Source organism: Sarcophilus harrisii, chromosome 4 (genome assembly GCF_902635505.1).
Source record: "Sarcophilus harrisii chromosome 4, mSarHar1.11, whole genome shotgun sequence".
Lineage (NCBI taxonomy): Eukaryota > Metazoa > Chordata > Mammalia > Dasyuromorphia > Dasyuridae > Sarcophilus > Sarcophilus harrisii.
In genome coordinates this window covers 326945984-326972419 of record NC_045429.1, presented here as the reverse complement: position 1 = coordinate 326972419, position 26436 = coordinate 326945984, and the positions used below count along the sequence as shown (strand labels likewise).

At 34.1% G+C, this 26436-nt stretch overlaps 1 protein-coding gene across 1 annotated transcript in view; it reads right to left on the bottom strand.

The window, feature by feature from the left end:
* The window catches only part of NSF (N-ethylmaleimide sensitive factor, vesicle fusing ATPase), a 199771-nt gene that overhangs the window by 31268 nt on the left and 142067 nt on the right, over nucleotides 1–26436 (bottom strand). The window contains exons 17-18 of the mRNA XM_031968650.1: nucleotides 22647–22713; nucleotides 22145–22224 (exon numbers count right to left, since the gene is read on the bottom strand). Coding sequence (XP_031824510.1) covers nucleotides 22145–22224; nucleotides 22647–22713 — 147 coding nt within the window. The remainder of the gene's footprint in view (nucleotides 1–22144; nucleotides 22225–22646; nucleotides 22714–26436) is intronic.

Below are 26436 nucleotides of genomic sequence, written 5' to 3'. Positions count from 1 at the left end.
GCTCCCCTCCTCCCCACCAGTCTGGCCACCTCTTGGGTTTCCGTTGCTCCTCGCCCTTAGGGGACACTGCTTTCTCCTTCCCTATTACTTCACTTGGGGAGCCACCTTATACTCAATGACCAGGGGGCAGGCACTGTTTTCCCTCTAACCCCTTACCTCACCCCTCCCCATTACTGCACACCACTCCAGGCCCGCAGGCTCACCAACCAGCGGTCATGCTATCTTCCATCCGTCTTATCCAACCCGTCCCCAAGGACCGTCATCGGCCTCTGCTCCGACACTCTCACCGCTCTCCTGCAGACCTTTACCACCCATGCCTTGGTTTACTTCAATGTCCTCCTGAAAGGTTTGTCTGCCTCAAGTCTTTTCTCACTCCAAGCCCTCCTCCATTCAGTCACTACAGGGATTTTCCTAAAGCAAAGGCCTAAGAAAGTTAGCTCTACTAAATGAACTGCCCTGGGTCCTTATTGCCTCTAGGATCAGATACAAAATGCCGTTTAGTATTCAGAGCTCTTGCAACCTAGACTATGCTATTTTTCTAGTCTTCTTAAATCTTACTCTTTGCCCCATACTTTTTAAATCTAGGGACATTGGTTTCCTGGCTGTTGTACAAAAAGACACACCATCTTTCACCTCTAGGCATTTTCTTTTGTCTTCCCATTCTTCCACTCCACCTACTGACTTCCTTGGCTTCCTTTATATCCTAAATAAAATCCCAGTTTCTTCAGGGAGCCCTTCCTTAACCCCTTTTAATTCCAGTACTTTCTCTCTGTCAATTATATTTTGTTTGCATATTGTCTCTTTCATGGGATGGTAAATTCACAGAGGGATAGGACTACCTCTTTTTGTATCTCCAGTACTTGGCACAATGCCCGGCAAATAGCAGGTGCTTAATAAATGATTGATTGCTAAAAGAATACAGAATATAGGGGCAAATAGATGGCTCAAGGGATAGAACACTGGCCCTGGACTCAGGGGAATCAGAGTTCAAATCTGGCCTCAGACACTTAACACTTCCTAGTCTTGTGACCTTGGGCAAGTCACTTAACCCCAACTGCCTCCTCATTTCCCCTCCAAAATACTGTAGCTAGAATGAAAAGAATTTGAAAATTGCCCAGAAGAGGAAATAAATTACTTAAATAGTCCCATTTTAGAAAAAGAAATTGAACAAGCCATCAATGAATTACCTAAGAAAAAATCTCCAGGCCCAGATGGATTTAAACATTTAAAGTCTACCAAACATTTAAAAACAATTCCAGTACTTTGTAAACTAATTGGAAAAATAAGTAAAGAAGGAGTCCTGCCAAATTCTATGATGTAAATATAGCACTGATAACTTAAATCTGGAAGAGCCAAAACAGAGAAAGAAAATTACAGACCAATCTCCCTAATGAATATTGTTGCAGAAATATTAGCAAAGAGATTACTACAACAATTTAACAGCAGGATAATGCATTATGATCAAGTGGGATTTATACAAGAATGTAGGGCTGGTTTAATATCAGAGAAACTATTGTCATAATTGGCCCTATCAATAACAAAATGAATATAAATCATATAATCTCAATAGATGCAGGAAAAACTTTTGACAAAATACAGTACCCATCCCTATTAAAAAACACTAAAGTACAGGGATAAAGGGAATTTTTCTTAAAATAATGAAAAGAATTTGAACTTCCCATGTAAGATCAGAAATTGCCATTTCTGCTGTCTTTTTTTAAAGTTCACTTATTCTATTCATCAAATTGATTATGTTATGACAGACTAATATTGATTATTAGGCATGTTCACTGCTCTTCATCATAGAAAAGATAAATGATTTCTCTAGGTGACATTCTTCAAGTCAACAACCATTTATTAAATAATTACTTGGATCAGACACTGTGTTAAATGATGGGAATACAAATACAAGCAGAACGATAGTCTCTTGCTTGAAGGGAGGAAATGCAACACATAAAAGGATGCTGGAAAGGCAGAGAGGGGAGGGGAGAGGAAGAGAAGGTACCAGTAGGAGGGCAAGTCCAGAGTCAGGAGTGGAATCCAAAGAGGAATCCAGAAAAGTCAGTATGGTGACTAGAAACTATTAAAAAACCAAAACAAACAAACAAAAAAACAGCTTTGAATTTTACCAGTACAATACATACTAAATGATTACTATGGGTTTAGCATTTATTTAGGCATACTCAAAGCAAGATAAAGTATAGAACAGGACAGAAACCAAATAAAATAAAAGATGTAATCTTGCTTTACTTAGCAAAGAGTGCTCTTTAATGAAAAATTGCAACACTGAATTCCTCCTATGAGCAATGGGGCCTCTTTGCACGCATGCAGTCATGATTTCTTATCCCCAAATGTCTGTTTCTTTTTTTCTGTTGTTAAATGTTTTAGTTGAATACCAAAGGTAGTATATTTCATATAAATCAAGCTACAACTAGACAGACAGCTACACTTAAACTCTCTCCCCATTCATTTTTCGCCTGCGGCAAATTTTAAGTCTGTCTCTGTATCCTTCATCATGGTGGGACAGGTAGACCAGAGAATGATGAAGAACGGAATTTATGGTGCAGGTCTAATGTGAGATGAAAAAATTTAGCAGCAAATAAGCTTTAAATGATTATTATAAGTAAACTAATCCTTAAATCACGGGACCTTTTTTTAAAAAAAATTGGACAGTACCTCAAAGACTATCTACTCTAAACCCCTTATTTCACAGAAGAGCAAACTGAATTCAAAGAGATAAAGTGATCTGCCCAAAGTCATGTAGATAATTAGGAACAGAACCAGAATTTAGAATCCAGATTTCCTGATATTCCCCATCCAGTGTTCTTCAGTTACTTTATAAATTTTCATTAAAAAAAATCTTCATTTTATATTACACTGTCTCTCAGACAATGAAAATGAAATTTAATTGCTCTCCTATTTGCTGAAAAAAATCCTCAACTCTAACTACTCGGTAGAACCTGAACTCTGGCAAAAATGAGTTATGGCACAATAGATACAGAAGCAGACTTAGAGATAGACTGAGTCTGACTCTTTTTTCAGATACTGAAAAAGTATCTTACAGGTCAATCACAACCCTCTGACATTCAGTTACTTTACCTGTAAATGCACTTTTTTTTTTTTTTAACAGAGTTGTCATGAAGATCAAATAAGAATATAAAGTGATTAACAAACCTTAAAATGACATATAAATGTGAACTATTGTGATGATCATAAGAAGTTTTACTGTTAAAGATGGCAAACCATTCATTCCAAAGACTATGTCTTAGTTGTCTTTCCCTTAGTCTCTGCCATACAATAAATGCTATTAAATGTTATACACTGACTATTAAAAAAAGTCAGTGAACTGAATAATGATAGCAACTGTAGCAGCAGCTCAAAATTATATCGTGTTTGGCAGAATTCCCAGTTCTTTTCTTTCAGTAACTGTGCAGGAAATAAAAAATATCAGAAAATCGTAGGATTCAGAGGCTGGAGATCATCTAGTCCAGTGTGCTCATAAACATTCCCATTTTAGAGGAGAAGAAACTAGACAAAAGGGAGGTTAAAGTGACCTAACCAATGACTCATACATGCCATGCACGTGGTAGAATTGGAGTATGACCACAAATCAGAAGTCCTTTCCATTGGACCACATTGACCCAAATATCCAATTTACTGGTCTTAAATAAACTACAAAACCCTTAAAATAATAATCTCTCATGTATCTCATAAGAGAGATACAGTGAAAATCAATGACATAAAAGCAAATTAAAGAAACATTAGGAGAAAATCATGGGGTTTTTTTTACATTTAATATCTTTTTATTCATTTTTTTATCATTGCGCTTCTTTATACCCTTTTCAACATTGTTCTTGTATTCTTGATCTTATTGCAATATATCATTAACACTGCATTTCCTTCCTATTTTTATTTTATTATTTTGTAACTCCAACATGGTCACAAAATCATAGAATTTTAGAGGGAGAAAGAATCCTCTTGGAAAGCATCTAGTACAATCTCATAATTTTACAAAATAAGAAACCCAAAGAGAATAAGAGTCTTGCCTAAGAATACTAAATTAGTAGTAGATCAAGTTAATGATAGAACTAGGATTAAATCCAGCAGCGAAGTAATATTCAGGATAACAATTGGGTTATTAGAGTTAGACAAACGGGAAAGTGGGAACTAAAATGAAGCAGATAAGAAAAGGTTGGCTTTTTCTGTTTCCTTCAGACTTTTTTTTTTTTTTTTTTAACCAATCAGGACAAAAAGCATTATGGTATATAATTATGGACAGAGAAGTAGACTTAAAGACAGAAAGACTTAAAATTAATTCTTATTTAAGATACTGTATTATTCCAAGACAGTCACTTAACTTCCTAAGCTTCAGTTTCTTTATCTGTAAAGGGATAATAGTAGCACCAACTTTACAGGGTTGGTATGAGACAAGCTAGGCACAAGGTGAAAACTGCTTCCACTGTGCCCAATAGTGAGTTTGAGCCTTCACCATAACATTCATTGACAGCCCTTTGTTAAGTTTCTAGAAGTATTTTACTATTTATCTTAAAATGCTTTACTGCTATACTCTAGTAAAGGAAAAATTTTCAAAAAACTAGCTTGATGTGAGTTGGTACAAAGATGATTTAAAACATTGGCCATTGTGCTTGTGGGAGAGGAACAAAGATATGACCACATAAATATGTAACATTATATTATAAGAAATATTATAAGAGATTGTAAAAGTTTTTTCCTTGGGGAAGCTACATGGAACAGTGGATAGAACATCAGGTCTGAAGTCAAGAGGACATGAGTTCAAATTTGGTCTCAGATACTTAACATTTCCTAGCTGTGTGACCCTGGGCAAGTCACAACTCCAATTGCCTCAGCAAAACAAAAAAAGTTTTTTCCTTTTCTTTATTTCTTCTTTTTTTCTTTCCTCTTTCTTTATTCTTTTAGAGCAAATAAAATTGCCCAAACCATTCAGGACCTAAATTTGTTTGTTTGTTTGCTTTTATTGTAATAAGTCTATTTTTAATACACATTGCTTTATGAATCATATTGGAAGAGAAAAATCAGAACAAAAGGGAAAAACCATGGGAGAGAAAAAAAAAAGACAGAAGAAGTAAACATAGCATGTGTGGATTTACATTCAGTCTCCTTAATTCTTTTTCTGGAGGCAGATAGTATTTTTTGTCCAAAGTCTATTGGGATTGCTTTGGTTCACTAAACTGCTGAGAAGCACCAAGCTTTTCATAGTTGATCACTGCACATTCTTGCTGTTATTGTGTACCATGTGTTTCTGGTTCTGCTGGTTTTGCTCAGCATCAGTTCATGTAAATCAGGCCGTTCTATAATCAGCTTGTTCATCATTTTTTATAGAACAATAATATTCCATTACTTTCATATCCCACAACTTCATCAGCCATTCTCCACCTGAGGAGCATCCACTCATTTTCAATTCATTGCTACCACAAAAAGAGTTGCTAGAACACGTGGGTCCTTTTCCCTCCTTTGGGCATAGTTTCAAATTGTTCTCCAGAATGGATGGATCATTTTACAACTCCACCAACAATGCATTAGTGTCCCAATTTTTCCACAACTCCTCCAACATTTATCATTATCTTTTCCTGTCATCTTAGCCAATCTGAGAGGTGTGAGGTGGTACCTCAGAGATGTTTTAATTTGCATTTCTCTAATCAATAGTGATTTAGAGGATTTTTTTCACATAACTATAGTTTTAATTTCGTCATATGAAAATTGTCTGTTCATATCTTTGACCATTTATCAATTGGGGAATGACTTGTAGTCTTACAAATTTGACACAGTTCTTAGAAATGAGACGTTTATCAGAAATACTATCTGCAAAGATTTTTTCCCAGTTTTGTACTTCCCTCTCAATCTTGTTTCTGTTGATTTTGTTTGTGCAAAAATTTTTTAATTTAACATAATCAAAGTTGTCCATTTTGCATTTCACAATGTTCGCTAGCTCTTCTTTGCTCATAAATTCTTCTCTTCTCCAAAGATTTGATAGGTAAATCATCTTTTGTTCTCCTAATTTTATGGTATCATTCTTTTTTTGTGTGTGTGTGTTTTCTTTTTTTATTATTACTATTATAGATTTTTATAATGCTATAATTATATAGCATTATATAGCATAGTTTTTAAAACATATGCATGAGTAATTTTTCAACATTGACCCTTGCAAAAACCTTTGTTCCAACTTTTCTTCTCCTTCCTTCCATCCCCTCCCTTAACTGGCAGGTAGTCCCATACATGTTAAATATGTTAAAGTATATATTAAAATACACACACACACACACACACACACACACACACACACACACACACATTTATACAGTTATCTTGTTGCACAAGGAAAATCAGATTTAGAAAGAAGGTAAAAATAACCTGGGAAGAAAAACAAAAATGCAAGCAAACAACAGAAAGAGAGGAAATGCTATGCTGTGTTGTTCCACACTCATTTCCCAGTGTTCTTTCGCTGGGTGTAGCTGGTTCTATTCATTACTGATCAATTGGAACTGATTTGATCCTCTCATTGTTGAAGAAATCCACTTCCATCAGAATTGATTCTCATATAGTATTGTTGAAGTGTTAATGATCTCCTGGTTCTGCTCATTTCATTTAGCATCAGTTCATGTAAGTCTCTCCAAGCCTCTCTGTATTCATCCTGCTGGTCATTTCTTACAGAACAACAATATTCCATAATATTCATGGTATTATCCTTTGTGCACAAATCATGTACCCATTTTGACCTTAGTGGGTATGGGTTGTGAGAAGTAGGTCTATGCCGAATTTCTGACATTATTTTCCAGTTTTCCCAGCAATTTTTGTCAAATAGTGAGTTCTTATTCCAGAAGTTGGAGTTTGGAGATTTATCAAATACCAGATAGCTGTTGATTATTGTGTTGTATGTATCTAATCTATTCTAGTGATCCACCATTCTATTTCTTAGTACCAAATGGTTTTGATTACTGCTGCTTTATTATATAGTTTTAGGTTTGATACTGCTAAGCCACCATCCTTTGTATTTTTCTTTTTCATTAATTACCTTAATATTCTTGATCTTTTATTCTTCCAAATGAATTTTATTATTTTTTCTAGTTTTATAAAATAATATTTTGGAGTTTGATTGTATGGCATTAAACAAGTAGACCAACTTTGACAGAATTATCATTATTATTAACTTAGCTGAACCATGAACAACTGATATTTTTCCAATTGTTTGGATCTGATTTTATTTGTGTGAGAAGTGTTTTGTAAGTGATCATATAGTCCTTGGGTTTGTCCTGGCAGATAGATGCCCAAGTATTTTATTTTGTCTAAAGTAATTTTAAATGGAATTTCTCTATCTCTTGTTGATGGGCTTTGTCAACAATATACAGGAATGCTGATGATTTGTGTAGGTTTATTTTATATCTTGCAACTTTGCTAAAGCTGTGAATTATTTCCAGTAGGTTTTTGGATAATTTTCTAGGATTCTCTAAGTATATTATCATATCATCTGCAAAGAGTGATAGTTTTATCTCCTCATTGTCTAATCTAATTCCTTTAATTTCTTTTTTTCTTATTGCTAAAGCCAATATTTTCAGTACAATACTGAATAATGGTGGTGATAATGGGCACCCTTGTTTCACACCTGTTCTTACTGGGAATGTATCCAGCTTCTTTCCATTGCAATTAATGCTTTCTGTAGGTTTTAGATAGATACTTATTATTTTAAGGAAAGCTCCCTTTATCCTTATGTTCTTTAGTATTTTTAAATAAGAATGGGTGCTGTATTTTGTCAAAAGCCTTTTCTGCATCTATTGAGATTATCATATGATTTCTGTAGGTTTTCTTATTGATATGGTCAATTATATTAATAGTTTTCCTAATATTGAATGAACCCTGCATTCCTGGCATAAATCCTACTTGGTCATAGTGTATTATCCTGCTGATAAGTTGCTGTAATCTTTTTGCTAATATTTTATTTAAATTTTTTGCTTCAATATTCATGAGGGAGATTGAGCTGTAATTTTCTTTCTCTGTTTTGGCCCTTCCTGATTTAGGTATCAGTGCGATATTTGTGTCATATGAGGAATTTGGCTCCTTCATTTTTGTAAATAGTTTATGACGTATTGGGATTAATCTTTAAATGTTTAGTAGAATTCACATCTGGCCCTGGAGCTTTTTTCTTAGGGAGCTCATTAATGACTTCAGTTTCTTTTTTCTAAAATGGGACTAAGTATTTTATTTCTTCTTCTGTTAAACTGAGCAATTTATATTTTTGTAAATATACATTTCGGTTAGATTATCAGATTTGCTGCCATAGGGTTGTGCAAAATAGTTCAGAATTATTGCTTTAATTTCTTTTTTCATTGGTGGTGAGTTTACCCCTTTCATTTTTGATGCTGGTAATTTTTTTTTTCCTTTCCTTTTTCTGATAAAATTACCCAAAGGTATATCTATTTTGCTAATTTTTTCATAAAACCAACTCTCAAGGTTTGTATATTAGCCCAATAGTTTTCTTAGTCTCCATTTTATTAATCTTTCCTTTGAGTTTCAAGTTTTCTAATTTGGTATTTAAATGGAGGTTTTTAATTTGTTCTTTTTCTAGCTTTTTTAATTGCATGCTTAATTCATTGATCTCCTCTTTCTCTTTTTTATTTATGTGACTATTAGAGAGAGAAAATTTCCCATAAGAATTGCTTTGGCTGCATCACATAGGTTTTGGTATGTTGTCTTATTATTATCATTTTCTTTGATGAAATTATGGATAGTTTCTATAATTTGTTATTTTGACTCGCTCATTTTTTAGAATTAATTTCGAATTGGTTTTTAGTTTAATCTTTCCCTGATCCTTTATTGAATATAATTTTTATTTTTTTGTGATCATAAAAGGAAGCATTTCTGCCTTTTTGCATTTGTGAGATTTTGATGCCCTAATGCATGATCAATTTTTGTGTAGGTGCCATGTACTGCTGAGAAAAAGCTATATTCCCTTCTGTTACTATTCAATTTCCTCCAAAGAGCTATCATATCTAGGCTTTTTAGAATCCTATTAACCTCCCTAGTTTTTCCTTATTTATTTTGTGGTTCAGGACCTAAGTTTTTTTTTTTTCTTTTAAAAATATGTTTGACTCTTGAATCAAGACTTTAAGGTTATGAAGGGACAGTCAGTGGGTCCCCCTCTCCATAACTATTAAGCAGAACAGAGCATAATAGGAGTATAAGAGAGATATGAAAGACTATTTGATATCAAAGAAAGGAAAGATCATTCCTGATTTGGGGTAAAGGGAATATAATTTTTATTTCTTTGTGATATGAAAAGGAAGCATTTACTTACTATTTCTGCCTTTTTGCATTTGTGAGATTTTTATGCCCTAATATGTGATCGATTTTTTGTGTAGGTGCCATGTACTGCTGAGAAAAAAAGTACATTCCTTTCTGTTCCTATTCAATTTTCTCCAAAGGTCTATCATATCTAGGCTTTCTAGAATCTTATTAACCTCCCTAATTTTTTCCTTATTTATTTTATGGTTCAGGACCAAAGTTTTTTTTTTCTTTTAAAAATATGTTTGACTCTTGAAGACTTTAAAGTTATGAAGGGACAGTCAGAGGGACTCTGCCCCTCTCCATAACTATTAAGCAGAACAGAACATAATAGAAGCATAAGAAAGATATGAAAGACTATTTGATATCAAAGAAAGGAAAAATCATTCCTGATTTGGGGTAAAGAAGCTGATGTAAAAGATCAGTGAAGGGGGTGGCATGGGAACTGGGCTTTTTAAGATTTCAAAAGGTGAATATAGGTTAGGGAAGGAGGCATCCTAAGCATAGAGAACTATGTGAGCAAGAGAATGAGAATGTGAGCAAACAAAAAGTTATCAAACTGTACATATCCTTTGATCCAGCAGTGTTTCTATTGGGCCTATATTCTAAAGAGATCTTAAAGGAAGGAAAGGGGAACACATATGCAAAAATGTTTGTGGCAGCCCTTTTTGTAGTGGCAAGAAACTGGAAATTGAATGGATGCCCATCAGTTGGAGAATGGCTGAATAAGTTAAAGTATATGAATGTTATGGAATATTTTTGTTCTGTAAGAAATGACCAGCAGGATGATTTCAGAAAGGCCTGGAGAGACTTACATGAACTGATGCTAAGTGAAATGAACAGAACCAAGAGATCATTATACATGACAACATCAATATTATATGACGATCAATTCTGATGAACATGACTCTTTCCAACAATGATTTCCAATTTCCAATTTCCAAATTTCAATTTCCAAAAATGATTAATGCCAGCTCTAATAATCTTGTGATGAAGAGAACCATCTACACCCAGAGAGAGGACTGTGAGAATTGAATGTGGACCACAACACAGCATTCTCATTCTTTCTGTTGTTGTTTGCTTCCATTTTGTTTTCTTACTCATTTATTTTCCTTTTTGATCTGATTTTTCTTGTGCAGCAAGAGAATTGTATAAATATGTTTACACATAGTGGATTTAACATATATTTTTAAGATGTATAACATATATTGGATTACTTGCCATCTAGGGTAGAGGAGGGAAAAAAGGAGGGGAAAATCTGAAACACAAGGCTATACATGGATAAATGTTGAAAAATTATCCATGCATGTTTTAAAAATAAAAAGCTTTAAGGAAAAAAAAGGAAAGAAAAAAAAGAATGAGAATGTATAAGAGACAGCATTGGGAAAAACAAAAGTCACTTAACATCACAAAATAAATACATATGAGATCTGGAGAATAGGATAATCTGGTATTAAAATTATATCTCTGAGCATTACATCATTGTGTCTTGACAGCTTGCTTTTCTTCAAATACTAATGGTACATTATTTTAAAAATCAGAGGTAAAACAGTGTTTAAAAACCCCTTATTTCTCACATTTCTACAATCTAAAAAATGTATGATGTCTAGATTCATTTCACAACAAGCTCACTAGACAATGAATACTACCTGCTTTGCCATCTATTTTCCCCCATGGTTCAATTAGTTTTTCATTTAGACTTCAAAAAATTCTGTCATCCTATGTATATTTAAAATTGATACATCATCTTCCTTATCCTCAAGTATCTTTAAATATTATGTATAATCAACCGTCCTTTTCCTAAGTCAGATAAGAGATTCATGGGATACCCTTTCCCTCTAAGCTAACCTTTTAAGGTTTGCAAAGCACTTTGTATAAGTTATCTAGTTAGATACTCAAGATAACCCTATGAGTTAAGGTCTATTATTATTTTCATTTAACAAATGAGGAGCCTGAGAGAGGATTGTTTGACTTGCCTGGGAGCATGGGAAGATTTGAAATCAGGTCTTCCTGACTCAAATTTATTGCTCTATCCACTTTGCCATCACCTGCCTGTTTAACTCTTTTAGCTTTGTCTATTTTTATTGCCTGATGGCAATGATTGATAGAGCTGCTTTTTTGGAATCATTTGAGATGTAATTTATTTATTCTTCTCCAATCCCTCACCTTAACTTCAGAAGTAATTCTCTTAAACAGAATATTGTTAATAATTAATTAATTCTGCTCTATTTTATGGGTGCAGATGTCATTCACATTCATGGTTATGATTGTTAGATATATTTTTTCTATCATTTCTAATTATATTTTTTCCCTTTGCCCTCCCACCCTTCTCCTTTTAAAAAGAAAGTAGTGAAAGATAGGGAATTGAAATCAACACTAGCTATTTTTAATTACAGTGGCCAGCCCCTATTCATTTGTCCTAATCACTTAGCTCAAACCTAAATCACTAGGCTTTACTTTCTTATTCTTCTTTATTCTTTGTAGATGAAATTTGTTTGGTTTATGACAATTCCCTCTCCAAATCTACCCTCTCTTTTAAGCCATACTTCTTTCATTTTTCTGACTCTGCTTATTTCCTTGTTGATTTTAATCCATTTCTTTATTAAAGTCTGTGTTCCACCTTCTTTCTCCCAGTTCAGATATGAACAAGATTCATGAGTATCTACTCTTCCCACTGTACACTTCTATATTTGTGTACATGATGTGCCTCTATAATGAGAAACTTCTTCCTTTTTCCTGAATTTTTTTCTGTTATATATCTAAGTACTTGAACACAGTTGTAGGCCTTCCAAATGAATACAACTGTACTTACTTTTCTAGGTTTCTCTTATGTCCTATGTTTATATTTCAAAGATTCCACCCAGTTTTGGCTTTCTCAGTTCTTGAAAGTCCTTATTGTTAAAGCTCCATTCCCTGTTTCCTAACCCTATAGAATTATACTTAGTTTTCAAGATCTATTATTCTTAGTTTTAGTCTTTGTTCTTTTGCAATTTTGTACATAACATTTAATTTAGTTCATACCACATGAAGGTCAGAAGGTTTCTCTAAAGAACTATGGAGTAGATTGTAAGTCATGAGAGACACTGGTACAGGCCCACCTAACATGGTTATACCTGCATCAAAGAAGGTGCTGTGTCTATGAGCAAAGCAGAATTGTTGTGGCTCAAAAGAAACAGGAGATGCATAAATTTAAAGCCACTTCCACTCCAAATGTTCATATGGTCCATTTGTGCCCAACATGTGTCCTTCCAAGATCTTAACTGATATGATCGGTCACAGTGGGACACACTGTACCCTGACCCCAACATAGTGATGTCATTTTGGTTCCCCAGTAGAATAGTACTAATGCGTTAGAACTAAGTTTCCCCTACTTCCTCAGTTTGCAAGTTCTTTTTTCTGGAGCTTCTTTCATGGTTACTCTGGCCTTATGTATTGCTTAGGAAGTCACCCGGAGATTCATGGTTCAGCTCTTAGGCATTGAAACATACTGATAACCCTGGATTGTGCAAGTTTCAAGCTGAACTCCTAAAGGTATCCTCAGACCCCTAGATAAACTGGTACAGGTCATTTCCTCTGCAGTCACCTACCCAGGTCCATGGCTTCAGCTTTCTGTCCCAATCTGCCTCTCCAGGAGATAATAATAGCTTCAGGCTGGTTTCCTACTACATCCTCCAACATTCTGGCATGCTGGCCTTGGCCTGCTTTCCTTATGCAGACCCCAAATAGGAGGTCTGTGGACATTATCCAGCTCCTTGAGCTCAAGGATGATGGAGATTTCTTTGTCTCATTTGATGCTCTTAATTTTAAATAGTATTTCTCAGTAGATTTGCCTAAAATCTTTCACACAGTCACTTTAACTAGAAGCACATTCACCATTGTTAAGAAGAGTGAGTTCAACTGAAGGACAGAAAGCAAGGACCAAGGATTCTTAGGACACAGCAGGAAAGCAGATGGTAATGAGTATTAGAGGCCATATTCATTCACAATCATTTTTTAGCCCTGAGATCATTTGGAAGAGAAGATCTTAGTATAATCTGAGAAGTAGCTAGTTTGGGGTTTGGGGGAAGGTATCCCATACCTTTATGCATTTAGATTTCTATCAAATCTGGACAGTGAGATCATTGGAGGAAGAGATCCCATTCATTTCAAGTGGTTTCTGAACTCTGTGCCCCATAGTAGGGGAGGGAGGAGTACTCTTTTAAACTCTAGTCTTATTAGCAGAGGAGGAACTCTTGCTTCCTTAGGAGCTAGTGCCACTCCCAAATAGCATTGGTACCCTTTGTTCTTAGTGCCCTTCAAGATGAAATGCTCATAAGTAGCTCAGCTGACTGATGTTTCTGCTTTTTCCTGATCTCTCCAAAGCCTGACAAATAGTACTTCTGTCCAATCCAAAATATCAAATCTAGTTTAGAAATGGTATATCATTCAAAGACATCAAGGCTGAGAAAAAGGGTCTTATATGCTTGTAAAGATTCTTTTGAAATTTGGAACTTAAAATTAAAAAAAAAAAGAATATTAAAATTGTCCTTATATGTAATTGGGAAAAAAATGAAAAAAAAATTTTTTTAAAAGATCCTTTTGCCAACATCCAGGACATTCCACTCACTCTTGCTTTGAAAAACATATAGTCACATTAATAAACCTTATGGGGACCAGATCAAGAGTTGCTTGAGCTATTGCTCTTTGCCCCTTCAGATCCCCCAAAATGCCAGAGAAGGCTCCAGATTTGGTCCCCACCCCAACTTCCCCATCTTCTGAAGACCATGGGGAACCCCAGCCTCTTCTCTACAAGTACTTCTTCAGACCACAGCAGGACCATCCCCAGCGAGGTCCAGAGTCAGATGCCCCAGAAATGAAATAAAGGAACAAGAAGAGAAGCTGACTGGAGCTCAGCTGAGGGTCAGCCCTGAGCTTAGCTGACTCAAACGCATCAGTACTTGGTCATGATGCAGCAGGAAAAGACATAGAGACTTGTATTAATTGAGCAAAGTGGAGTAGAGCCAGACATTTACACAATATTCATAGAAATAATATAGGGGGCAACAACTTTGAGTTACTCCAATTAATGTAACTAGCAAAATATTTTATACTCTAATATTGTAAGACATTTCCTAAGCAGCTTTTATTCCACTTGTACCCAGTTTATACTTTTGGTGAGTTTATCATGTAGTTGTGAATTAAAAAGGGTCTTGTGCTGATCTGGGAATCTAGCACATATGATAATGCATTTTAATTCTAAGCAGCTAGGTGGTGCCATAGTGCAGAGTGCTTTACCTCAGGTCAGGAAAACATCTTCCTGAGTTCAAATTCATCCTCAGACACTTACTAGCTGTGTGACCCTAGGCCTGTTTGCCTCACCTGTAAAATGAGCTGGAGAAGAAAAAAGCCAACCTCTCTAGTACTGTTGCCAAGAAAACCCCAAATGGGTTCAATGAAGAATTGGACATGACTGAAAAACAACAGCTAGGGGGCTCAGTGGACAGCCAGCCAGCCCCGGAATGAAGAAAACTCATTTTCCTGAGTTCAGATCTGCCCTCAGACACTTCCTAGTTGAAAAACAATCCAAAAATTTATCATGAATTTGAAATGATTTACAAACAAACTTTTAGAACACAATGATTTCTCTGGAGATTTCCCAAGTTTTAAGAATGTTGACACAGCAATAAAATTCCAACTTCACATAGATATGGGAATCTCTAAACCTTTTAGGATAGTATTGTCTTCTCTTCTTTCAAAAATTTCCTGGGATAAGGAAAACTCTACATGAAGCATCTCACTTTCTTATAGTGAGATGTATATGGATCTACTACTGCTACTACTTCCATCCTTTAGTTAAGTGGATGGTGCTTCTAAAAAAGTAAGAAATGCTAACCTAATAATAATTATATTTATATAGTATTCTGAGGTATAAATATTAACATCCTTGTTTTAGAAATAAAGAAAATGAAGGGAGAGTTTTTGGTTTATGAAAGGTCAAACAAATATTGAATACTAAAAAACTTAAATGTGAAGCCAGGAAATAGGAACATAGGATTTTATAATTAGAAGGGATCTTAGTGGTATTTGGTTCAAACATTTCATTTTACAAATAAGGGAACTTATTTAATTATATAGCACATAAGAGGAAAAGCTAGGATTTGAACCCAGATTTTCTAACTTCATATAGTCATCAGCCTAATTTTAAAAAGGAAATCAGTTCTGTATAACATATATATAGTTCTAGCTAACTAGATGTTTCCAATGACAATATGTAAAAACTATTAATATCTTTATAAGCCCTGGATCTAGGAAGAAGTCATTGTGACCATAAGAGAACATTTTATTTTAGTCCTAAAATTTATTAAACTTTGTGGTTGTCATTACAATTTTGATATTAATGTGTATAATATTCTCTTAGTTCTACTTTCTTTACTTTGCTTCATACTTTTGCTCATACAAATCTTCCCAGGATTTTTTAAAACTCTCCACTTCATCATTTCTTATATCATGATAAATCATATACTACTATGTGTTCAGCCATTTCCCACTTAATGGGCATCCCAAATGAATGTATTTTGTCTCTTAGCATTGAACATTTTTCATAATCATAGTCATAACTAGGAAGTATCATTTGATCACCTGGGCAAGGTCTAGAATTTGGGCCCTGATATGATTCCATTTATTTCTCTAGATTTTTACTCTAATATATGCAACCTGACTGATCATAAGCCATGGAAAACAGAATTTTCTGACATTAAGAATATGGGAATATATGAAAAATAACATTAAGAAGACTATATATGCTTTACAACCCAACATGCTATGCTCTATGCTGCTGCCTACTTCGTTAATCTCTAATCCTGATTCCAATAAAATATTCCAGTTTTCAACATGTACTGTCTTACTCTGTTAGATTAAAAATTTCCTGAAAAGAAGATAAGTATCTTCTAAATTTTATTGTAATTCACCAGTCTTTTACTGATACATGTTACTTTTTAAAAATTTTATATGTGAAAATCCAGATCTACCAAGTTGACAAACTAATGTTGTTTATAAAAAAAATTCATTAAATATCATTATAAGAATACAACATAAATGCTTTTCAACTACAGTTCTATTTTAAAATTCAATTTTCCTGTAATTTTTAAGGCATACAGATTCAATAATGTATAAGGCAGCTAACACCAATATATATGATGAGAAAAGAGGAATATGTGTATACACACACATACACACAGAGAAAATGTAATGAATAACTGATTACTATGCTCACTTAATAATGAATTCATATGCTGATAAATCATTCCCCTCCTATTTCCAAGTGGGGAAGTGAAGTCATTAAGTATCAATCATCACTAAGCATTTTCCCAACAAAGACATTATCTCAAATGCAAAACAGTTACCATATCAGAGATAATACTTGTAAGTTTATCTGGCAAAATGTCTGATCTTTCCTAAAGTAGAGCTTTGGCTTACTGAGTCATACTGAAGTCATAAGCCATAATTAATTTTGAATAGATAAAGAGATACTCCAGTGCAAGCCAGCACAATTTTCATTCTTTCATTATCTATTTATTTCAACAAAAGTATTCAAAGTAGGTAGAGACTGCTCTATATTAGTTTAGACATCTCCAAAGTAAAACTGCATTTTAAAATTTCTTAAAGAGTACATAAAAAGCAGTTTGTTTTAAGAAAGAACATTGATATTATAACAAAATCCAAAAAGAGGGGAAAAAAATCCACACCATGATGCATTTTTGTTGGTGCTTCTTGGCTATATCTGAGCATCACCACTGTTGGCAGCATTTTCCTACTGGTTTACATATTACACCCTTCCTAGACCCCAGTATGTCCACCTATATCACTGCCTAAAATAATGCTTCCTATTAAAGAAAGTTGAGAGAGAAAGAAAAGCTGTTCTCTTAACTTTATAAATTAGATAAAATATCAATGACCAACATGTAGGCTTAAAAGATGATACTATTATAAAGGTACTTGATGCTATTAAGAAGAATAAATGATCATTCTATTATGTTCAAATAACTTAAGAAGAAAAACATTCTCTATAAATAATACTATCCATTTCACATGTACAAATATGGTTCTCAATTTAATAAGTCTATTTTCATACTAGATTAGGAAAATGTTATCATTTTCAGACATACAGAGTTTCTTTTTTTAGATACTATAGTTTTAACCAAAATACAGGGAAAGGTGAACTGGAAAAGAAGCTTAAGGATCAGGAATGAAAGAAAAAAATAATCATATACTCTCATATTCTGTTAGGGTGCATTTCAGGATTTACTCATTTTTCCTATATGAACAAAAATATTTACAGAAGCATTTTATATTATAGCAATCAATTGGAAACAAAGTAGGTGTTAATCAGTTGGGAAATGGCTTAAAAATTATGGTATGTGAATATATTAGAATAATATTTTACTATAAGAGATGACAAAAAGATTTTATTTAGAGAAACCTGGGAAGATCTGTGAACTGATTAAGAGTGAAATGAGCAGACCAAGAAAACAATTTATATAAATACTATAATGCAAATCAGAATAACATTTTAAGAAGTTTGATCAATGCAATTTTCAATGACAGCTCAACAATACTGATGAAACACACTTTTCCACATCTTGGTACAGAGGTGATGGCCTAGATGTGCAGAATGAGACATACATTTTTAGACATAGCCAATGTGTGCATATGTTTGTGTGACTATATATATCTGGCTTGAGAGAGTTTTTATTTTGTAGGAGAAGAAGGTGTTGAGATGAGAAAAGACAGAGATGCAATGATCCCTTCCAATGAAAAACTGAAAATGAAACATTTAAACAATACACAGAAGAGAGAACGGAAGGAAATTCAGAACATGCAACAGACAAGTAGGACAATTCGGGTACTATTGCGTTAAATTTCATTTACAGCTAAAAACTACACAATAGAAGTTCAGTCCCACTCCTTTTCTGTTCTTTACATTATATATATATATACACACATATACACACACTCATATACATATTGATGTTTGTTTTAATTCATAATAAAAAAGAAAACTAAAAAATAGATTTACCTATCATTAGCTTCTTTACATTAGTACTCCTTCCTATTTAACATTAAAGACTACAGCTTACATCTTTCTGAACTGAAAGAACACGTCTCTCCTTCCCACTCTACACCCTATCCCTCCTTCATTTTGGTAAACCTGCAAAAACTTGAAAAGTCCTAGTGTCTAGTACAGGAGATGGTCCAGGAACATCACTGAAGTCTCAGAGCCTCTCCCTGCTCAGCTGGACATTTCCTAACACTGGGCAAATTGTACCTCGAACTCAGTGAGAGTGCACAGCAATGGTCTTTCACCCTCCAAGCTGATTGTTAGCTTTTCATAGAAATCAGCGGGGAAGCACATGTGAACCCTCTGGTGATGGTGAGCATGCCCTGCCTTGTGGGGCTCTGCATGTAGATGAAGCCGGCTCTCAGGCCGGCTGAGCTATCCTGCTTCATTCTCAGAGAAGCCCTTTTCTCCGGCTTGGCTCCCTGCTGGGACAGCCCTTTTCAACCTTTCTATCCCCCCTCAATCTCTTCTTCTGCAGAACATAGAGAAACTTGATTAGAATAAAGACCAAGGGAACATGTTTTATTTTCCCCCGTTCAATCCATTTTAGAAAAGCTTTTAATTGGTTTTAAAAAGATGCTAAACAAAATGTGATGATGTTTTTCAGTCTTTATGATCTACACATTCTACTTTTTATATTCTTAAGGGGACAACAAACCAATCGTTAAGTTCTTTATGAGCTAAATTTGAAACAAATCTATTCAACTCCAGGTTCACAGAAGTACAAGTATTTATTTAGCAAAATTTAAACTATAAAGAACATTATCTTAGTGACTTGAGTCTGACATTCATTTTTAAACCTGCAATGGAAGTGCAACCCCCCCAGACAATTACATAGGAGAACAGGAAGGTTTGTGAGCCAGCTTTAGTGAGCCAATTTACAATGCAGGGGGACAAAAACGGGGGGTAGGCAGTATCTTGATACACAACACAGATCCTCTGAAGTAATTGTCTTGCTTGGGCATGTGCATACATGATTTTTCTGGGTAGAATCATACCATATATAAAATTAAGGCTTCTGTGTGGCTTATTACTGGATTGCATATCAGTGCAATTGTTATTATTATTATTATTTTTTTAGAAGAATGCCTACAGCTGAGCTGGTTATTGCCAAATTTCTTACCAGGGACACTTGACAGTTCCCTGTTTCTATAGTTTTGATAAATTTTCAAAGTCATCCATCCTTAATATTTCACTAAAGAAATCCACCAGAAATTCTTTCCTGATAATGGTTTGAAAAGAAAATTATTTCTTTTGTTTTTCAGTGACAAAAATTCTTGACACAGAATCTGCTTGAAAGATTCTCTTTACTTTCAGTAAGAGTTTACACTAATTTTAGAAGCATGTTAGAACACATGATAATATTTTTATTTGGGGAATTATAGGCCACCCAGAAATAAAGCAGCTATTCCATTCTCCTTTCCCACATTCAAATATAGTAAAAAAAAAAAAAAAAACATCTCACTCAGAACCAGAAGCTTAAGTTACAATTACCAAATTTTGATTAAAAACAGAATTACTGTTCCTGTTTTAAAAGACTAATGCCATTTTACTATTTAACAGAGAACTATATTTCATCCCGTCTATTATTCAGTAACTATTATATATCAGAATCTTTACAATTTCTTAAAGAAATTCTGACTTGATTATACAATTGTTTCTTTTCAGCTTTGTTCTAAGTTATATCAGATGCACTGAATGCACACCCCTTCCAACATTTGAGAAGCTTATGAAGTCTTTTTCTGAATATGTTTCCACTCACCAATGCTCCAAACACAACCACAAGTGGTGTTTATTGATTATTCATTTATTTTCTTATTTATTTATTGATTATTAAATGCTTATTACGGTCATTTTACTATGTTGCGTAGAAGAAAAATGGGACAATCCTACCCTAAAATAGTTTACTATCATTTATAAAAGTAAATGGCTCTTTTTCTGCTCCAATTTAAAGTGTGTATTCCCCTTCTACATGTTTGCCTCTACCACTGCTGTCTGAGGTTGATTACAAGTATTTCTAAGCTTGGAACATGCTAGATTTAATTTCCTTTTTACAAAATCTAGCACAGAGTAAAAATATTTAACTAACAATACTGTGATAAGGGACTTCTGTGAAAATGGTGGTCCTTTTGTTCTACTTCCAGAAAAAATTTCACCAACTATTCTTGGTAGCTAGAAAAATATGTACCCTGGATAGTTTATCTGCCCGAAACTACCAAATTAAGGCTGTAAGAGGATAAATGGACCTCCGAAAGGATTTTTGAGGCATGGAAGATTGGTAAAGATTAATTTTTCATCTCAGTGACTTTAGATTTATTTGAACATTAAAAGAAATAGGGAATGAAAATTTGTACATTCTCTTTTCTAAGCTAAGACTTGATAAAAGCTAAAATTCTAATTCTAAGGTTTATAGAAGGATGACAAAAACATAAACCCTTATTAATAAATTAAAGTGTAATTCTTAGCCAAAGTATTTGTACATTATGTTACTTTACACTATAATCCTGAATACAGTGTTAAATTATTAGATCAAAAATTAGTCATCAGATTAACATTAAAATTTTCTATAATACTTAAGATTTACTCTAGCTTCAGATAGAAGATTAAATCATGCTTATTTCCAAACACTGATATTAATGTTTTCAAATCACTACTTTAAAATTTTTATATTGGCTTCTCACTATCTCATCTTTAACATTATGGGATAAAAATGAGCTTGTTACTTTGCCAATTAAGTGAATTGGTAAAACCAATCAGACTTTGGCACATTCTACAATTTAATATTTTTAACTCACTCCTGTAAGTATACTGGAAAATTGATGACTCTGGTAGCATAAAAGATTCTATACGAATAAAATGTGTAAGCATATTAATTAAAATTCAGTTTTCATGCTTCCCAAGCACCTTTCCAAGTCAGTAAAAGATCAGGAAAACAACACTTCTCTAGAAATATAATTTTTAAGATATCTTCATAAAATAATTCCAAGTTTTCTCCAATGCATAAATGTTTATAAAGTTCAATATAGAAGTGAATAACAATGAGTAGGGTGTGTATTCAATCTATTTAGGTTCAAAGCATGACCTCTCATAGATCCTGAACACAAGGACAGAAATAGTGGGGGAATTTTTTTTTGTCATTTGAAAAAGGATTTCAAGTTTATAAATCAACAGATAAATAAAAGGCTCTGTTCAATTAATCTGAAAGATTAAAATACTGGAAAGGTCTAAAGAAGAAGATTCCATTCATGGAGATGATGAAGAAAACAGAAAACTGTTTAGAGAGTCACCTATTTGATGACTTTAAGACTAGACTAGACCACCTCTCTGGTATCTTTCTAGCACTGGTGATTCCAGTTACCTGATAATTTTTAAGAGGTACAGTGATACAGTGGATGGAAGGTCAGCTTTGAAGTCACCAAGACATGGTTTTAAATTCTACCTCTGACATATATTAGTGGTGTGACCTCACTGAACAACTCAGAGCCCCCAGGTAATCCTCCAAAACTATAAATTAAAGAGAAGTTACTAATCTATATTAGTGGAGAGAGTTTTTACACTTGTAATACTGAACTTTCCACAAATGAAATCATAGTCAGCAGCAAAAACAAAACAAAACCAAAACCCCCCAAAACTTTGTTTATTCAATAATAGTACAGGAATATATAAAATATCTTTATAAATCACTAATGAATATTTCTATTACTTATTGAGTTTTGATAAAACTGACTTTACCTGAGGTGGTGCCTTCTTCAGTAATACAAGAAGGGCCTGCAATACTAAATTGGAAAACCGAGGTCCAATAGGGACATAATCTAAAAGACAAAAATGTGTTTGTGGGTTAAAAACACACATGTATAGATTTTAAGAATTCAGATTTTTATTTATCAACAAGTACACATACCCTAAACAATAATCATATATACCCAAAAGCAAGGCAAAAAATATAAGGATGGTGAGGGACTGTACAGTTTACAGATGAAGGAACTGAGGTAAAGTGACTTGCTGAAGTTTCCATAATAGGTGGAAAAGTCAATATTGAAGCCTTTGTCTCCAAAGCCAGTGCTATTTCTACTGCCTCTCATCAAAAATAAAGCAATTCAACAGAGTACATCAAACTAAATTTATTATATATATTACATATATTATAAATTAACTCACTATTCTTTATAATAAAATATTGGTTTATAATAAAAATATAGTTAATCATATATACATGCACCAACATATAACTCACCTAAAAGTCTCTCAATGTCATCCACAACCACACAGCTGAGCTGGGATTTATATGCATCATCAAAGATCTGTAACAGAGCAAAACCATTTATTATTTTCCTGACCTTCATTATTATGACAAATCCCAAGTCACTATTATATTATTAAATAATGCTTAAAGAAAGTATAATAAAACATTATTAATTCACACCACACTCATACAGAATTTCAAAATCCTAAAATGGTTAAAACTGATATCACTTAGTCTAGTCCCCTTTATTATATGGATTAGGAAATTGAGGTCCAGGGAAGGAAGTTGGCTTGATCAAAATGTATCTAGTTAACCAAAGAGTTTCTATTAGAACCCAGACTTCCCAATTATTTCAATGCCCTTTCCATTGTGCCACAATGAATGTAAAGTTTTCTGGGTAGAAATGAAATTCACATTTTATGTTATCATATAGTCACTCTACCAATCCTAATCCTATTACCTCTGAAATGTTTTTGATACCTCTCCCTCCTTTTCCATTAGCACTTGGCTCACAGTATTTTAACAGGTAGGGAACTTAAAAGACATTTAATTCAATGCCTTGTTTTACAGATGAAAAAACTGAGAATCACAAGGATGAAGTGTGATCCATGATCATACAGGGCATAAGGTACAGGAGAAGGATTCAACCAATATTTACTAAATATATTTACCAATGTAGGCGCCGAGAGAAAATATAAACTATAATTTAAAGGCAGAGAGCTGAAAGAAATTTTAGAGGCTATCTAGTCCAATATTTCCATTTTACAAATGAGAAACACGAAGCCCAGAGAGATAATATAATCCCTATTCTCATAATTTTCACAATCTACTTGGGAATATGATACAAATATAAATAACAATAATATAAACTAACTAACAAGTGGTAAATGCATAAAAAATTAAGCAGAGTGCTTAATGATGGTTGAGAGAAAGCAAGCCACAAGAAACAACATTTATTATTGTTGTCATTTTGTCATGTCCAAATCTTTCTTGGCAAAGATACTGCAGTGATTTGTCATTTTTTTCTCCAGTTCATTTGACAGAAGAAGAAATTAAGGCAAACAGGGCTAAGTGATCTGCCCAGGGTCACACAGCTAACAAGTGTCTGAGGCCAGATTTGCGCTCAGGAAGATGAGTATTCTGACTTCAGAACTGGCATTCTGTCCGCTATAACACCTATTTGTCCTGATAGACAGTAATTGTGCTGGGAACTGTGTTAGATAATGAAAATACAAATACAAAAATTAAATCATCTCTATTCTCATAGAGCTTACAGTCTAACTAGAAAGACAAGTACATGTGTAAGTATATATAGAATAAAAGTATATACACAATATATAATAAATACAAGGTAATTAAATATAAAATAAAAATTATGAAAATAAGTTACTAATTAAATATAAGTTAGAAAGAGAGAGCCCTAATAATAGGAGGATCAGTAAAGGCTTCCTGTAGAAGGTAGTGTTTTGAGGTGCATCTTGAAGAGAGGAAATCTATGAAGTAGAGATGAATGCAATCCTGACATGGGGGATGGTTTGGAAAAAAGGCTTGAGAGGTGGGAGAAGTACCCATGTGAAGAAAAACAAGACTAGTTTGGCTAGACTGTAGAATATGGGAAAGGTAGTAATATATAACAAGATTGATAAGACTGGTTGGGGCCAGGTTGTGAAGGGATTAATAAACCAAGTAATATCCATTATTTGGCTTTTAAGATATATGAGCTCCATTATGTCTTATTCTAGAGGCAACAGGGAGCCACTAGAGTTATTGATTAGAACTTTGCTTTAGAAAAACTATATTGGCAGAAATGTAAAACCTAGATTGCAGTGGGAATGATTTAAGGCTGGGAAACCAATTAAGATGCTATTTCAATGAAACAATCAAGTAATGAGGTAACAAGGGACTGAACTATAGTGGTGGCTGGATGAGAAGGGAGCAGGGTGGAAGATGTGTTGTGGAAGTAGAAATGGAAAGATATGATACCTGATTAAAATATGGGAGGATGAAAGAATGAAATCAGATTTCATGATTTGGTGCTACCTCATTTCCCAAGGTTGGGAAACTTGAAGACTAGAGGAATGGAGGTGCCTTTGACAGAAGTCTCAAAGTCTAAGTGAGGTATGGGTTTGAGGACTAAAGGGAAGAGGATCCTGTTTGAGATGTGTTACATTTGTGGTGTTTGCAAGAGAGTCTGAAATGTACAAGAGATGGTTGGTCAGGTGGGACTGAAGCTCAGATTCTGAATAGAGATTATAATTAAACTCATGGGAGTTGAAGATGCTACAAAGAAAGAGTACAGAAAAAGAATTTAGGAATATATCATAGAAGTGTATTTCTTGAACTGTAAGGAATCTCAGAGATCATTTAATCCAATTTCCTCATATTTTATAGATGAGGACAGCCATAGAAGACTAGGCGTCACATAACTAGGAGTAAAACTTGGGCAGAATATTATCACAAAAACCAACAGAAGAAAAAAAAAATGGTGGGAGAAGGGGAAGATGGGGAAAATCAAGGAAGGCAGCAATATTTGAACTGGGATTCAGACTGTATAGGGATTTAGCAGGTAGAAGGGCAAGAAGAGCTGAGAATGCGTGGCAATGGGAATATGAGGAAAAGACTGGAAGCAGGAAAAGAGAAGAGGAAGGTATAGGCAGGGACAAGTACTATGGCTTAGTGGGAGAGTAGAGTGATGTGAGATAAAGATGAAAAGGAAAGTTAATAATGATATTATTATTGCTAACTTTATTGTTAACTGAAGATAGACACAGTTCAAGCTTAATGGGAAATTACCTAGTTATAATTTATTAGTATTAAAACAAAGGATGCAGGGAGCACATATGCTAATCCATGACACAGATATTTGTATCTCTTTTGTTCTGACACAGAACACATTATGTAGCAAACCCGAAGTTCAATCTAAAGCCCATCTAATCAATTCTCCAAGGATCACTAAGTAAATAAAGAAATTAACATTCAAGCTTACAGTATTTTATATTCAAGAAAACAAAGGAAATTGGAAAGCTTTGTGTAAATGAACCAGTCCCAGGTAAGTATCCAGACCAAAGTAGGTAAGAATATATTAAATAGGGTGGAAGGAGGGGAAGGGTTTGGTCAAGTTCCTTTGGTGTTTGGTAGCTGCATTTAATGGATTCATCAGTCACTCTTAACTATTCCTGTTGACTAGTTCTCCACCTCCTTCTTGAGACATTAAGGGAAATGAGATAGCACCAAATCATGGGGACACATAAATGTCAGACTAAAGTGCCTGAATTTTAATAACAAAGACTATAGATTCCATAATCTTTTGGCCATAATGATTGTTTTGGTACCAAAAATAATATGAAGCATCACAAATGTATAATTACTCTGATGTTGAATTTGTAGTAACGGAGCATTTCTGAAACAACCTGTTAAGAATCTTTGTACCATGCTGCTCTCTGATGGAAACAAAAAAGAGAGAAAAGGAAGAAACATTTATAATAGTACCTATTCCATGTGCCAGTCACTATACTAAGCACTTTCACAAATACTACCTCATCTGATCTGCCCAACAATCTGGGAGGTCGATGCTATTATTATTCTCCTTTTACAGTTGAAGAAACTCAGGCTGACAGGGCCCTTGGCTTGCCCAGGTCACACAGTCAGTGTCTGAAATTGGATTCAAACTCAGGTGTTCCTGATTTGCGTTCCTATCTACTGTGCCACAAGCTGCCACAGAAAGAAAGAGCAGAAGAGCATACCTATCTAGCAGACTCCTATGATATGGGAAGAACAATTT